This window comes from Mobula birostris, chromosome 2 (genome assembly GCF_030028105.1).
Source record: "Mobula birostris isolate sMobBir1 chromosome 2, sMobBir1.hap1, whole genome shotgun sequence".
Taxonomy (NCBI): domain Eukaryota; kingdom Metazoa; phylum Chordata; class Chondrichthyes; order Myliobatiformes; family Myliobatidae; genus Mobula; species Mobula birostris.
Window position 1 is genome coordinate 92,912,177 of NC_092371.1, and position 11,521 is coordinate 92,923,697.

Below are 11,521 nucleotides of genomic sequence, written 5' to 3' on the forward strand. Positions count from 1 at the left end.
TTTGCAGTTGTGACACTATCAGCAGTGCCACACCCCCACTTCTTTTGCCTCTTTCCTTGTCCTTCCTGAAACATCTACAGCCTGGCACTCTAGCCATTCCTGCCCCTGAGCATTAGTGGCCACCACATCATAGCTCCAAGTATTGATCCACGCTCTAAGCTTATCCGCTTTGTTCATGATGCTTCTTACATTAAACTAGACACATCTCAGACCATCAGTCTGAGCACATCCCTTCTCTATCACCTCTTGCACTGTCTTCAAGCTTTCTCTATTTGTGAGCCAACTCCATCTCTTCAGTTCAGTTCCCACCCCCAGCAATTCTAGTTTAAACTCTCCCCAATAGCCTTAGCAAGCCTCCCGGCCAGGATATTGGTCCCCCTCGGATTCAAGTGCAATCCGTCCTTTTTGTATAGGTCATGCCTGCCGCAAAAGAGGTCCCAATGATCCAGAAATCTGAAGCCCTGCCCCCTGCTCCAATCCCTCAGTCATGCATTTATCCTCCACCTCACTCTATTCCTATACTCACTGTCAGGTGGCACATGCAGTAATCCCAAGATTACTACTTTTGAGGTCCTGCTTCTCAACTTCCTTCCTAACTCCCTGTAGTCTGTTTTCAGGACCTCCTCCCCTTTTCTACCTATGTCGTTGGTACCAATATGTACCATGACCTCTGGCTGTTCACCTTTCCATTTCAGGATATTGTGGACGCGATCAGAAACATCCTGGACGCTGGCACCTGGGAGACAAACTACCATCCGTGTTTCTTTCCTGCATCCACAGAATCGCCTGTCTGACCCCCTAACTATAGAGTCCCATATCACTGCTGCCTTCTTTCTTTCCCTACCCTTCTGAGCCACAGGGCCAGACTCTGTGCTAGAGGCGCGGCCACTGTTGCTTCCCCTAGGTAGATCATCCCCCCACCCCACCCCCCACAGCACAACAGTACTCAAACAGGAGTACTTATTGTGAAGGGGGAAAGCCACACAGGTACTCTCTGTATCTGCCTCTTGCCCTTCCCTCTCCTGACTGTTACCCACTTATCTGTGTCCTGAGGCCCCAGAGTGACTACCTGCCTATCGCTCCTCTCTATCACCTCCTCACCTTCCCTGACCAGACGAAGGTCATCGAGCTGCATCTCCAGTTCCCTAATATGGTCCCAAAGGAGCTGCAGCTCGACACACCTGGCACAGATGTGGCCTTCCGGGAGGCTGGGAGTTTCCTGGACTTTCCACATCTGACACCCAGTAGAGAACACTGGCTTCACAGACATACTTCCTGTTTCTATTCTTCACAGATAACCTACCTGGCCTCGACCTGTTGTCACCAAAGCCCTCCTACTCTGTCTCCCTCTACTCTGTTGCCCATTCCTCAGACACCCACTCTGTAAAGCTGTCTCCTTTTAAACCGCGCCGGTCTAACTCGCTGACTCCATGCGCTTGCGCAGTCGTCCCTCGATCAAAAGATGTATCTGACTGGCATTTAATTGTGCTCTTTTTATGGAGATCTTGTTTTTAATTGCAGACCTTTCTACTTTATAGATTAAAGAAAAAAGAATTTAGTTTGGAGGAGATATACACTAACCAGAATTACAAATCACCATCTGCACACAGGTATGACATGGAGGTTTGGCTTTCCTCTGGCTTGACTTCATGCTCTAGGTTGACTGCCTGATCAAGGCTGACTTCTGGCATTTGCTTCATCCCACCAGGCGCACTCTCCCAGGGTCAGACCCTTTGGTCCACAGGGACAATGCCTTTCTGCCTTGTGAGGGGTCAGGACTGAGGGTGGGAACAGAGTATCTCAATAACTGTTGGCTGAAGGGGGAGCAACAGATGTTAAGGCCAGTGTAGATCTTGAATTTTTGGGGGGGGGGGTGGGGGGTAGGGGGTAGTAAATCCACTGTCATCGGTCATTGCCTTAAGCCTGGTTTGGCTCACTTCCCCCAGCTTTTCTGTACTGGGACATCTGGCTGGCCTGGACAGTAATACAGCCCTCACTACCTTCCCGCTACCCCTCCTCTGCTTACTCCTGGTGTGACAGGTTAGAGCATAGAACACTACAGCACAGTACACACTCTTCAGACCCCAATGTTGGGCTAACTGTAAGATCAATCTAACCCTCTCTCCGACAGAGTCCTCCATTTCTCTATCAACCACATGCCTGTCTAAGAGTTTCCTAAATAAGTCTAACATTTTGTGCCCTGGCCCAATGCCATTAGGCAAGCATGGACCCCAGGCTGGGAACCTCTGCTCTCATTTATCTGCCTCTACCAGCACCCTTGGCAGGGTGTTCCACACACTCACCACTCTGTTTTTAAAAATAAAAACAATTTGCCTCTGATATCTCCCCCCCGCCCCCATACTTCTCTCTAATCACCTTAAAATTATGCCCCCTCATATTTGCCATTTCCGTTATGGGAAAAAGTCACTGGCGATCCACTCGATCTATGCCGCTTATCTTGTCCTTGCCTTGAGCCTGGTCCGCCTCCCTTCTCCTAGCCGCCCTTGGTTCTCAAGTTACCTCTTATCCTCCTTCGCTCCAGATAGAAAAACCCTAGCTCATTCAACCTGTCCTCCTAAGGCATGCTCTCTAGTCCAAGCAGCACCTTGTTAAAACTCCTCTGCTTTCACATCCTTCCTATACTGAGAATACCAGAAATGAACACAATATTCCAAGTGTGATCTAACCATGGGTTTATGGAGCTGCATCATGATCTCATGGCTCCTGAACTCAATACCCCGACTAATGAAGGCCAACATACCAAATGCCGCCTTAACCATTCTATTAACTCGCACAACAACTTTGAGGGATCCATGAACGTGGTCCCCAAGATCCCTCTGTTCCTCCACACTGCTAAGAACCCTGCCATTAAGTCTGCACTCCAATCACTTCACACTTTGCCAGGTTGAACTCTATTTGCCACTTCTCTGCCCAACTCTGCATCTTGGCAATGACCTTTTGTAACCTACAACTAATTCTACATGATCCACACTATGTTCTTTGGGAAGTGCCTGAGAAAATCTGTCTGCTGGCTGTCATTTAAAGGGAGCTGAGGTTTTGTGACTGGTCCACACCAGTATTCCACACTTGGAATATTGTGCTCATTTCTGGTATTCTCAGTATAGGAAGGATGTGAAAGCTTTAGGGGGTGCAGAGGGGTTTTAACAAGGTGCTGCCTGGACTAGAGAGTGTGTCTTAGGAGGACAGGTTGAGTGAGCTAAGGGCTTTTCTATCTGGAGTGAAGGAGAATGAGAGGTAATTTGAGAGCCCAGGGCAGCTGGGAGAAGAGAGGTGAACCAAGCTCAAGGCAAGGATAAGATAAGCAGCACGTTGTTGAATTTAGTGAACCTGTGGCTCAGCTGAAAGCCAGTTAATTGTTTCCGCATGGTTCAGATTTTAGTGTTCACTGGTGCTTTTCACGGAGATGGGGAGAGTGTAAAGATGAAAGTCTGAGGCACTGGGTCTGGATTGTATTTGGATGAAGAAGGAAGGGAAGCGAGGTGTAATTCCTTTCCCTTGAGGGGGGGGGAGTGGAGAGAGAGAGAGAAAGGGCCTCATGTCCAAAGGAATAATACAACTCTCCTCATGTATTGACTTACGAGCAAGACTACCTTCACCCTTTTGGTGAAAACCAATGTTTAACTGAATGCCAATTCACCATTAGGCAGGCTTTGAGAGAACACGGCCTACCTCCTTGTGATGTGGTGGGGAGTTGGTTCTTCCCTCTGTGGGCAGAGTAATTGGCGTTTCATGGGCTTCCCTTCCCCGGAGGGGAAGCTGAGAGCTGAAATGCCACGCTGGTTTCATTGGTTGTCATTGTCTCATTCAGCAGACACCAGCGTGCAGTGCTGGCCTGAGACAACCGAGCCATTGGGGGTAGTGGGGAGGAGAACCAGATCGGTGGGGTTGTCACTGTGACCTGCACTGTTCTTACCTGAAGCAGGGTGTACCCGTGACGTATAACATGGTAATGACTTGTACAGAGGTTTCAGCTCTGCCTCACTTGCTGGTACTGTTGCCTTTTGAGTTAAAAGTTTTGGAACTTATTACGTTACAGCACAGTCCAGGCCCTTTGGTCCACAATGTTCTGTTGACCTTTCAACCTACTCTAAAATCAATCAAGGCCTCCTATATAGGCGTCCATTTTTCCGGTGTCCATGTGCCAATATGAGTTTGTTAAACTGGCCCTATTGTATCTGCCTCTACCACCACCCATGGCTTGGCAATCCAGACACTCTCCATTCTGTTAATAATAAAAACCTATTGTACCTCTGACATCCCCCCCCCCCCCATATTTTCCTCCAAACACATTAAAATGTGTTTTACACTTCTCTGCACCCTTTCCAAAGCTGCCACATCTTTCCTATAAAGTGGTAACCCAGACTGAATGCAATACTGCAAGAATGGTTTGGCCCACTCCACCATTTCCTCATCTAAGTCGTGTATAAAAATTATTCTCTTTCCCCTCCCCCTGCAGCAAGTACCTGGAGACCATCTATGAAGAGCCTGTTCTGAAGAAGGGCTCCTTCGTCTGCACCAGCCTCCAGAAACGCAAGCGCCTGTTGGAGTTCCAAGACTACACGCTTCCTCGGAAGCGGCGTGCTCACGCTGGAGTCAAGGTTGCGAGCCGTACCAGGGGCAGGAAGGCCAGCACCCGGGAAGAGGAGATAGACTCGCTGCTCATTCAAAAGCTGACAGAACTGGAAGCCGACCTGGCTGGAGAGGATGAAGGTCACTGATGGGTGTGACCTGTTGTTTGTGGCATTGCAGTGCCCGGGTCTGTTTTCACTACATTGGGATGTTGCACTGTGTGTTAGCTACCTGATTTTCTAACTGGGGAAAGAACTGTGTGGAGTTTGTAGGCTGCTGCGTGCTTTCCTTTAAAAGAGACATCATCAAGTCCTAAACAGCCCCCTGTGCAAATAGCACTGCCCCACTCTTGCTGGGAGTGAGTGGAGGAAAGAGATTATCTTTATTCAGAAGGCATCTCTGGAGAATTACTCAGAAGTAAATGGACGCGGTGAGGTGAAATTCACCCTGTGCTTGCAATCAAATGAAGCTGCTTCACCTTTCTACCAACATTTGATTTGCTGCAAACCAGTTTCTTATCACTCTTAAGAGATTCGCTTAAGCATAAAGCAGAGTGCATCTTTTAATGTTTACAGGATAGTAGATCGGAATATCACTGGTTTAGGCCAAGCTCTGTTGGAGACCTCCTCCCAAGTGGTTTCTAGTTGTGTGGCTTGGTATGGGATGGATGCTGATATTTTTATACCTGAATATCTAAACTACTTGAGCCTGAAGTGCTGAAGGTAAAGATTCCAAAGTAAATACTGACTGTGTGTGTCTGTGTGTCCTCCAGAAGTTCAAGTGTAGATGCCAACAACAGGTGAAATGTCAAGCGGCAGACAGAGCCGGCCATCTGCAGGCAGTGAAATGTCTGTCGGGTCAGCGTCAGTCTTTAGTTGCAGAAGGTGTGCATTACCAGTGGCTGTACCACGGTGTAGGTTGTGTGTGCATTTTCTTATTTTTTACATAGGCACCATGTGTAATTTACAATTACTCCAGATTTAACTAACCCAGTGCTGTATTTTGGTAATGTTTATTAATACCCAGGCCTCCAGTCATACTGGCAGTGACTGGCCTAACCTGAGTCGGTGGATGTATCGTAGATCTGAGGGTTTGTACTCCAGCCTGTGTAGAAAACTGTATCAATACCACACCTTAACTCCCCGTAGAGACCTGCGTGGTCACTAAGATTTACTATAAAATCACTGCATTCAGAACTGTGCCACGTTTTCTTTGTGCGTCAGAGGTAGTAGATTGAAAATTTAAGCAACACACATCAAAGTTGCTGGTGAACGCAGCAGGCCAGGCAGCATCTCTAGGAAGAGGTGCAGTCGACGTTTCAGGCCGAGACCCTTCGTCAGGACTAACTGAAGGAAGAGTGAGTAAGGGATTTGAAAGTTGGAGGGGGAGGGGGAGATCCAAAATGATAGGAGAAGACAGGAGGGGGAGGGATAGAGCCAAGAGCTGGACAGGTGATAGGCTCTATCCCTCCCCCTCCTGTCTTCTCCTATCATTTTGGATCTCCCCCTCCCCCTCCAACTTTCAAATCCCTTACTCACTCTTCCTTCAGTTAGACCTGACGAAGGGTCTCGGCCTGAAACGTCGACTGCACCTCTTCCTACAGATGCTGCCTGGCCTGCTGCGTTCACCAGCAACTTTGATGTGTGTTGCTTGAATTTCCAGCATCTGCAGAATTCCTGTAGATTGAAAATTTAATCCACATTTGGTCTTCCAGTGCTCTGAGTTTATCCATTTGGAGATGCTATTGTATGAACAGTGGCCACGGAGAGAGAGCTTTCACAACTGCAGGAGCTTGCACCCAGGCTGTTGTTAACACTCCAGCCAACAGTGATGTAGCTGCTAAACTTCCCCCGGCGTTCCGTCGGGACGGGCTGAGCCTGCCCTGGCGTTCCATCAGAAAGATCGAGCATTTACAGAACAGACTTGGATTAGGTGTGGAAAGTACCACTTAATCCAAGCCTTTTCTGTGGTTGCACTTGCTCTCTCCCACATCAAACTTCAGTATTCAGTGTATGATGAACCCCAGCGTGAATAGGAGCTGGGCGTGGCCGATGCTTGAATTATCCCAGGGAGTTCACACAAGAATTAATGTGCTTCAGTTGAATGGCCTTCCAGCTAGTGTAATCCTTGTTCAGGAAGTGGGACTGTGAGCTGCTGAATGAATGAGCTAGAACAGATCAAGTTTCCTTTCTTGCCCCCATCCTTCCATTTGGGGAGGTGTAGTTTAGGTGCACAAGACAGTGGTTTCATTTTGGGATGCCTATAGTGGAATTCTCAGCTCTGTGGGATTGCTTCAGCTTAAAGAACTCACATTTATCAACTTTTGTACCTTGGGAGCTTCCTGTGTCTTTATGGTCAGTTGATGTGTTCACTGACAGGGCTCCACAAGTCATCTGATCAGCTGACATCGAAGCAGTTAGCCAATATGAGATGTGCAGTGGATTGGAAACATGTGGCTCCAGTGGTCAAGTGATAAGGGATGGTCATGAGAAATCTTAACAATCCTTTCATCCCTATGCTGACGGCCTCAGTAAGCATCCTTCAAAGGGGAGTGCACCACCCCCTTCAGTACAGCTCAGAACACCAGCATGGCAATGTTCCATGCTGCACCTCATGCCAACAGTGCCCTTGTAGTTGTAGACACCTACTTCCTTGTGCTGGGAGATTCTCTTCCCCCACACCCCGCCCTCATCCCCATTTTCCATTTTCCACTTTAACTAGGCGGAGTCCAATTCACAAGTCAGGAAGAATTTCCTCCCTACTTCTGGTTTCAGATCTGGTGCACTGTTTATTTGGGGTTAGCTCACCTGGATTTCTGGAAGCCTGAGATCATGGTTGATTTTGCCATCTGAAGATCTACCCACTGTCTTGTTCACAGCAGCCGAGCCTCCACAGGCCTCTTGGGCAGGGAAATGCTGAAGGTTTACTCTCTGGCTGAAGAAATTTCGTCCTTCTGCTCAGTGTTGAATGCTCAGCCCCTTATTTCATGACTGTGACCCCTGTCTCTGCACTCTGGCCAGGGAATACTTCTGCCAATCCTCATCCATTGCTGTTGCTCTTGTAAATGTGAAAGCACGTGTGGAATGAGAGGAAACCTTTAACATAAGCTAGCAGGTAGCCACCTGGAGTCATTTAGCTTAACTTTCCTGTTAATTCTCTCCACTAACTTCCACCTGTTACCAAGTATCTCTGGTGATGCAGGTTTTGAGGTTATCAACCTATTGTGTCACTGTTTACTGGTGGCTTGTTTAGAGTGTCAAACCTGTACTGTGGTGGGAGCAACCGGATCTCTCACACAGCTGTTGTGTTTAAACCAGAAGTCGATTTCACATCACTGACCAGTGTTCTCAAACTAATGATGCAACTACAGCACACAACACTAACCTTTTATCTTCATGTGTGTGTGTGGTCTTTTAAAATTACACTGTGAACCTGTTAATTTTTATTTGAATTGCTAACGTTCCTTATTTAATGTGCATGGAATGAAGGTAAGGGCGGCCATAGAGTTTAGCCATCTATAAAGTGTGTCTGCTTACCTCTTGATGTTCTTCTGCCCTTTAATGTGCCCCCCACCCCTGGAGGAAGTTGGGTGTAATCTCCACAGTGGGCACCAGGTTTTGAATTGACTCTCCACCTCGTCCCTAGACCCATGATCTCTGTAACTTGCACCCTGCTGTGTTGTGGCCTTGAGCGCCCTCCACAGCTCTGGGACACACCAACGCTCAGGCATGTGAGGAATTGTGGACTGTTTTGCCTGTGGGCATCTGAGCTGCCTCACCTGCTCCACTTGTCCATCTGGAGACATAGAGCAGGTGACTGTGCACCTTTTGAATTGCCCCAGCTTGGGGCGAATGTGAAATCTCCAGTGCAGGACCAGCTAGCAAAGCAAAGCCTGCGAGCAAATCCCTGGAGCTCCAGCCAATGCAGAGACATTGGGAATCTCCCACCTTTATGCATGTGCGTCTCTGCTCATGGAGAGACTAGGTATTGTACTCCATCTCTTTGTTGCCTTTTAATGTTGTTTTGGAGGTTCCAACCGTTGGTTTGACACCAGGGATACTATACCTCATGGATAGTGCTGGTTACTAAGTTGGATTGGTCTTGTTGATCAGAACGTTGTGCATTTGATCAGCTTCTAATCCATTATAGTGCTTTTATTGTAAATGTAATTAACTGGTACCTTTTGTGTACCTGAGTCATTTGTGTGCCCTCTCTGTAGGTCTTCTATTATGTTCCATTCAAGAGTTGTCCTGTATATTTTCAATGACACTAATAAAAATGTTTTTTTTTAATTGTTTATCTAATTCAAAGTTTGTAGGGAAGGGATCCTTAAGATGGTGAGGGGGAAGAATAGAGTCCTGGGGTTGGCATGGGATTACCTCCTGAGGGGGAAGGGGGGGATGCTAGCACTGGGACCACCCCTTGAGGGGTTGAGGTGACGTCCACAGTCCAGGTGCGTGAACTATTGAGTCAAAGTAAGTTTGTTATCAAACATGTATATTTCACGGATACATTTTCTTGCAGGCGTTTACAGAAAATAAAGAAATATAATAAATTTTCTGGAAAAAAAACACAAAGTGGAGAAACAATGTTCAAAAGAAAACGTTATATTGAGGAGAGTACAGGTGAAGCTGTTTGGCCCATTGCTGCTGGTCCAATCCTCCCCTCCACCCCACCCACACGTGCCCAGTGCTCGGAACTACAACCTTTTCTGGGGAGCTCCGTATCTACATCACCTCTGTGTGGACATTTGCTTCCGGGCACTCCATTTAAAGTCGTGTTTCCTTGGGTGGTGAGCATGAAAAAGGAGAACTGGTCAGGAACAGACTATAGGGTTGAATCTGAAATCAAAAATCTGATGTGGTGAAAGTTAATCTTGAGTTCTCCCTAACCCTTGTGTTGCAGTTGCTTAGGGAGTGTGGCTTTGCGTTGTTGCCGCCTTCACCTGGGACTGTTGGGAGGTGGTTTAAAAAGTGAGGAGAGGTTGAGTGAGCTAGAGCTTTTCTCTTTGGACTGAAGGAGGATGTGAGGTGACGATAGGGATGTACAGAATGATCGTGAATAGCCAGAGACTTCCCCCCCGGGGTGGAAAGGACTAACAAGAGGGGACATAATTTAAAGTGATTGGAGGGAAGTATAAGGGGATGTTAGGAGTAGGTTTTTTAAAAACTGAGTGAGTGTTTGGAACACCCTGCCAAGGGGTGTGGTAGAGGCAGATATAAGGGGCATTTAATAAATTCTTAGGTACTGTACATCGATGACAGATAAATGGAGGTCCATGTAGGAGGGAAGGGTGAGATTGATCAGAGTAGGTTAAAAGGTTGACACAGCATCATGGGCCGAAGGGCCTGTACTGTGCTGTAGTGTTCTACGTTCTAAACCTATTACATGATACAGTACTCGGGTAATTAGCTGGGTGCCTGAGACTGAATTCCTACAGTGAATGTCAACTGTGATGCGAGGTCCCGTTCAGTGCAGTACTGAATGTTCTGGGTGGTGACTGTCCAATGGTAACCTCACGCCAAAGTCATTTGGGCAAACTTCATTCCTCACATCTAAATCTGGTCCCCTAAATATTTCACCTTTCACCCTTAACTAATGACTTCTAGTTGGAGTCTCACCCAACAACAGTGGAAAAAGCCTGCTTGCATTTACTGTATCTATACCCCTCATAAATGTATATACTTCTATCAAATCCACCTCCTCCCCATGCTCCAGAAAGTAAATCCTAACCTATTCAGCCTTTACAATCAGTAGAAATTGTTTTCTTTACCTTTGTCTCTCTCTTCAATCAAATGTATCTTTGTTTTCAGCTTCACCATGCTTGTGGTTGTGAGTTTTGTATTCTAACTACTGGCTAGGTAAAGAAAATCTCTGCAGAATTTATGATTAATAATTGTGAATTATTCAAAAATGTTCTGTTGTATCAAACAATGACGTTTAGATTTGTGCAGTTCTGTTGTAGTTGAACCCACAATACTGGATTGGCTATTATGTAATGAACTGGATTTGATCAGGGAGCTTAAAGTAAAGGAACTGTAGGAGACAGTGATCACAATATGATAGAATTCGCCGTGCAATTTGAGAGGTAGAAGTTGAAGGCAGATGTATCAGGATTATAGTGCAGTAAAGGGAATTGTAGAGGTGTGGAAGAGGAGCTGGCCAAATTTATTGAAGTGGACACTAGCAGGGATAACAGCAGAGCAGCAATAGCTGGAGTTTCTGGAAAAACTTGAAAGATGCAGGATAGATGCATCCCGAAGAAGAGTTATTTATTCCAAAGGCTGGATTTCACAACTGTGGCTGACAAGAGAAGTCAAAGCCAACATAAAAGCAAAAGACGTGACATACAATAGAGCAAAAATTAATGGGAAGTTAGAAGTTTGGGAAACCTTTTAAAAACCTACAGAAAGCAACTAAAAAGCCATGAAAGTGGGGGGGAATGTGAAGGCAAGCTAGCCAAAGACATGCCAAAAGTTTATTTTCAGATATTTTCAGACTAAAAGAGAGGGAAGGGTATATTTTGGAATGCTGGGAAATGACACTGGTGAGGTAGTAATAGGGGACAAGAAAATGGTGGACAAATTGATTAAGTATTTTGCATAAGTCTTCACTGTGGAAGACAGTAGCTGTATGCTGGAAGTTCAAAAGTGTCAAGGGCAGAAGTGAGTGCACTTGCTATTACTAGGTAGGTGCTTGGGAAATTGAAAGATATGAAGGTAGATAAGTCACCTGGACCAGATGGACTACACCCTGAGTTCTGAAAGAGGTAACTGAAGAGATTGTAAAGGCATTAGTAATGATCTTTCAAGAATCGATAGATTCTTGGTTCCAGAGGACTGAAAAATTCCAAATGTCACACCACTCTTCAAAAAAGGGGGTGGGAGTGCAGAGGCAGAAGAAGGGAAATTTTAGGCCAGTTAGCCTGACC

General features: G+C 46.5%; 1 protein-coding gene across 1 annotated transcript in view; it reads left to right on the forward strand.

Moving 5' to 3' along the window:
• The window catches only part of LOC140188638 (uncharacterized), a 46,361-nt gene extending 40,501 nt beyond the window's left edge, over positions 1 to 5,860 (forward strand). Inside the window, exons 9-10 of the mRNA XM_072245103.1 lie at positions 1,539 to 1,610; positions 4,478 to 5,860. Of these exons, the coding sequence (XP_072101204.1) occupies positions 1,539 to 1,610; positions 4,478 to 4,739 (334 nt within the window). The 3' untranslated portion in view covers positions 4,740 to 5,860. The remainder of the gene's footprint in view (positions 1 to 1,538; positions 1,611 to 4,477) is intronic.
• Positions 5,861 to 11,521: the final 5,661 nt, after the last annotated feature.